General features: G+C 40.0%; 1 protein-coding gene across 1 annotated transcript in view; it reads left to right on the top strand.

The window, feature by feature from the left end:
* Window positions 1–434: 434 nt before the first annotated feature.
* Window positions 435–4688, top strand: part of LOC138041226 (blastula protease 10-like) — a 4829-nt gene continuing 575 nt past the window's right edge. The window contains exons 1-5 of the mRNA XM_068886996.1: window positions 435–574; window positions 911–1072; window positions 1919–2066; window positions 3739–3845; window positions 4359–4430. Coding sequence (XP_068743097.1) covers window positions 496–574; window positions 911–1072; window positions 1919–2066; window positions 3739–3845; window positions 4359–4430 — 568 coding nt within the window. The 5' untranslated portion in view covers window positions 435–495. The remainder of the gene's footprint in view (window positions 575–910; window positions 1073–1918; window positions 2067–3738; window positions 3846–4358; window positions 4431–4688) is intronic.

A 4688-nucleotide genomic window follows, 5' to 3' on the forward strand; every position in this document is an offset into this window, starting at 1 on the left:
TTTGGCTTTAATCTTCATTTGCGTTTTCCGATTAAAGCCCCTGGTGACCATGCGTAAAGAAATCATTTCTCTGAAACTTTAAGAGGAACGAACCAGATGAAGGAATAATCAAGTTTTTCTTCGTAATTTACAATATCTGTTATGCGTGCCGAAAGACCCTGTGATCAGTTATCCAGCAGGGTTCAGCAAACCTTTCTTTAATGTTCAACAAAGGAACAATTCAAGGGGCAGTAACAAAAGATATCTAGAAAGCCTATACGTGCGTAGTTCATTCTACTCCATGCAGTTGGTTCAACATCTAAAAGGAAGGCCGAAAAAAAGGCTCTTTCCATTGGCTCGACTGTGACAAGCTGGGTCAATATATTAGTAGCGGAAAACAAGCCTTCAAAAAAGCATAGGGAGCCTTTGTTTTGGGAAGAGTAAAATAGAGGGTGATTAGCCTTGTGCGTACGTACAAATTAGAACGCAACAACTTTTCAAATTCCGGGATTCAAGATGCTGCCTTTCATTTTTTGCCTTGTTGCTTCCCCCACTTTTGGAGTCCCTGTTCTAAAATACGAAAAAGAGGAACGAGGTTTGTATCCGTGAGTTACGGCAAAAAGGAATTGTTTAACCTATTGAATTTACCCTCATGTAATTGACCTCATAGCTGAATTTTGATTTAAATTCATTTGTAGAAACAAAAGGCATCCCCTAGAGAGCCTAACGAATAAACTCACTGAAATTCTAATTTTTATTCTTACAGCCTTGGGATTATGCTTATCGTTTTGCGTTAAATTTTAATGTTCATATTGAAATAGGCCAATATTCTTGCTTCGGTGAAGATTGTGTTTTTCACAATTCGAATATCTGTAAAGGCCTTCTTATAAATTTTCAAGATCAGCCAGATTATTTATTTGGTTTGAAATAGGTTTTTCAGGGTTTCGAAAATTTGAAGGCGACATGATGCTGGAAGAGTCACAGATTCAAGCGGCTGAGCACGGCCTGGATCCAACAAATCTAGCGCGCGGCTTGAAGCGCAGTGCACAGTGGCCTGGAGGAGTGGTGCCGTATGTTATACACCCAAGTGCAAGTAAGGAATCCCTCAAAAAGCAACAAGCATAGGGGAATCTTTAATTTCTGATGTCATTGTCTATCTTTTGCTTCATTAACATACAAATTTGCTTACAGAGGGCACCATGCTATTTACAAATTGACTTCTAAAAATAAAAGAACTTAATTTTAAGCCTTGTAGCTTTGACGAAATAGTTATTAGCCATAACAAAACTGACACATTCTTTGGTGGCAAAGGCGCTAATGATCCCGTATGTCCCTGTAAAATCTCGAGTTTTAAAGCGTCATTGCTCAGAGATTAGCTGGTGCATCGGGTTCAAATTTATTGACTCAATACTTCTCCGAATTATCCCGATTCTTGTTGTAATAGCTGCTTCGTTATCCGCAAAATCGGGTCTAAATTTCTCTTTAAGGTTGCAGGATATTTGTGACATTTATTACAAAATTTAAAATCAGTCATCGAAGTTATGATCTAGGTAATCAATGTAAACGGATTCAGCCGTATCTAAGGCAGGTGTTAAGTTGCGTTCAACCGGATCCAAACATTCCTAACATTGTTGCATGGGCCAATCCAAAAATTAATGCAGACGTTTGTTGGTGTTGGTGTTGTTGATGTCCGACAACTTTCACCAATGTTGCGACTTCACAGAATTCGACAGCCATGTATGATGTTGTTCTCATAGAAATACTTAAAAATAGTTACGTAATTTACCCAAGCTAAGTGTACCGGCTTCATTGTTTTAGGTTAAGAATGATTTCAACGATCCAACTTAATGAGTTCTTTTAAGAGCCTGACTCCAAAAGCACACTCCCTCAAAGTCCATTGTCTTCCTTACAGTACTGAAAGATGTCTTCTATTCCTCAGAAAACAATTTCTTGAATTCACTTGGAAACAAGGGGCCGACAGAAAGGGCAATATACAGTGCCATCAATGAGTGGGAAGAGAAAACCTGCATCAGATTTGTGCCCAGGACTAATCAAAAAGACTACGTTGAGTTTTTTGCTGGCGATGGGTGAGCTGGAATAAAGTGGCTGGCAATGTGCTGTGATGTTTGGTTTCATACATGGTCACATGACCTTTTTATGGGGAACAGATCATTTTAGGCTTGTTGGCACATTGACATAAGAATCAATTAAATGTATATATATTTGAAGTGCGGGTTATACATGAAAGAGAGAGATGATCCTCGCATTTATCCGCACAATTTAAGCAATTGTCTCTTATAGACACCTTAAAATGCTGTTGGCTTCAACGGAATTCGAACCCATGATACAACGGTATATTGTGTGGCTGATGAGGATCAAGCAATGCACCAACTAAAAAAAGCACTAAAGGAGCTATACTCCTGGCGTCTTGACAACAGGCTCACACCACACCCTAAAAAGAGTGACATTATGCTCTTATCTAAAACCAGTACTGTGGGACCTACTCCACCCGGCTCTATCGGAGGTTACTTACTTACTTAATCCTCTTCGTGCGTGCCCGCATGTAAGGCTATCGGAGGTTGCCTTGTCAAAACGTTTAAAAAATCGAGGCTACGCGTTGTAACTGTAGATGACAGGCTGACATGGATACCACACCTGTTTGATTTACCAATAAACTCAACCTATTGAAAAAGTCGAAACTCCTATCTAAGAGCGTTTCGGAACAATTCTACTTTAGTGTTATTTTGCCTTTAATCACTTAGGGCCTTGTTACATAGGCAAACTGGAGCAACTCTAGGCTATTCATGTCAATTGAAAAACTCCACGGCCGAGCCGCGAAGTTGATCTACAACTAAGAGAATGACAGTCCTTAACTTATATCTACAAGACAAAATTGTTTAAGCTGATGTACAATGCTTATAACAATGGATTACCTGTATAACTAAGCGACAAACGATGAACTGATATATGAAGTGGATCATATATGAACTGCGGATATGAAATAAAGTGAAGCTATGATCCTCGCAGGTATGCAATTTTTGCAATTGTGTTAAGAAGCCTGAAAAATTCAGGACTCAAACGGGGTTTCAACCCGTGACATCGCGATACCTGTGCGACGCTCTAACCAACTGCATGGGTTATGAAGCCACTGACATTGGGAGCTGGTCATTTGTGGGTTCTAATTTTCCCATGAGGAATGAATCAGTGAACGAAATGATATATGAAATGAATCATATACTGAACTGATACTGATACCTCGCACCGGTATCGGGAGGTCACGGGTTCAAACCCCGTTGAATTCCTGAAATTTTCAGGCTTCTCTACGCAATTGCTAAAATTGCGTCCATAACTGCGGGGATCATAGCTTTACTTGATTTCTTATCTGCAATTCAGTTTATGATCATTTCACATATCATTTCGTTCATTTATTCATTCCTCGCGGGAAAATTAGAATCCATAAATGACCATCTCCCAACGTCCTTAATTCTTCAGGCTTCTCTCCGAAATTGCTAAAATTTCGTACATAGCTGCAAGGATCATAGCTTTACTTAATTGTAGTTTGGTCCCATAAGCACTAGCTTTAATTACCATGATGTGGATGTATGTAGGTATGTATGACCTCTATCTGCGATGCCAGTGCAATGCTCTACCAACTGCATATGAAGCCACTCAGTTGGGAGGAGGCAAATTTGTTGGGTTCACGTGTTCCCTCGAAAGGACTCTATGAATGAAAGAAATGTATATTTATCTTGGTCTCAGGTGCTGGTCATACGTTGGTGACCTTAAAAATGGCAAGCAGCAGATTTCCATTGGCAACCTGTGCTATTTTCATGGCATTGTGCTACACGAAATCGGACACGCTTTAGGTATAGTGATTTCTTTTCGTCGTAAGTTGAAAAAAGTGAATAGAAACTGTTAAATTCTACTAATTTCTTAGTGCCACCACAAAGGATGAAATGAGTTCTTAATTTGCAGCTCGCGTCACACGTCCTTTCATATCACTATAGACTGCAACGTCTGAGATCCTTGAAGTTCATCACTTGATCTTTGATAAGGTTTGTCTCTTTGGTGCCTTTGAAGGGTTTGTATAGAAAATCTCATTTGAAGCAAGCATTTGCAACATCGTGGAGGTGATTAAGTGTAGTACGTATCCTCGTAGCACTTCTTTGATCTATTCGTGGGCGATAAACAGTTCAGTATGAAACTTACAGAGACAGGGGCCGACTATTGATGGTGTCAACCAAACACTTCACAGTCTAGATGGGGGAAGTTTAATATTTTCTTTTCCACCATAGGTCATGCATGATTGTAGCAAAGGACTGCGTGGAATCCTGATTTTTAGTTTTCAGTCCTTCGCTAATCTTCTCCCATATTTCCAGGATTCTGGCACGAGCAAAGTCGCCCCGATCGAGATGATTATGTGACAATTGTTTGGGACAACATAAAACCAGGTATGTATTATAAGTACTCTCATCATCATTTATTTCGTTGTGGTCCTCATCATCATCGTCAAGCAGGCAAGTTTTTCAAGATGCAGAGCATTAAAAGCAAGGTGAAAACAACGTCATAAAACCAAACACGGTGTGGCCATCGCGTCACGTATGCGCACAACCATTTCACCTGTTCATCGGCAGCGATGGACAGCAGTTTCAACCTTGTTAGGCCTCATCATCACGGATAGCCAACTTACTACCAGGCGGGTGTTTTTA

This window comes from Montipora capricornis, chromosome 3 (genome assembly GCF_036669925.1).
Source record: "Montipora capricornis isolate CH-2021 chromosome 3, ASM3666992v2, whole genome shotgun sequence".
Classification (NCBI taxonomy): Eukaryota; Metazoa; Cnidaria; class Anthozoa; order Scleractinia; family Acroporidae; genus Montipora; species Montipora capricornis.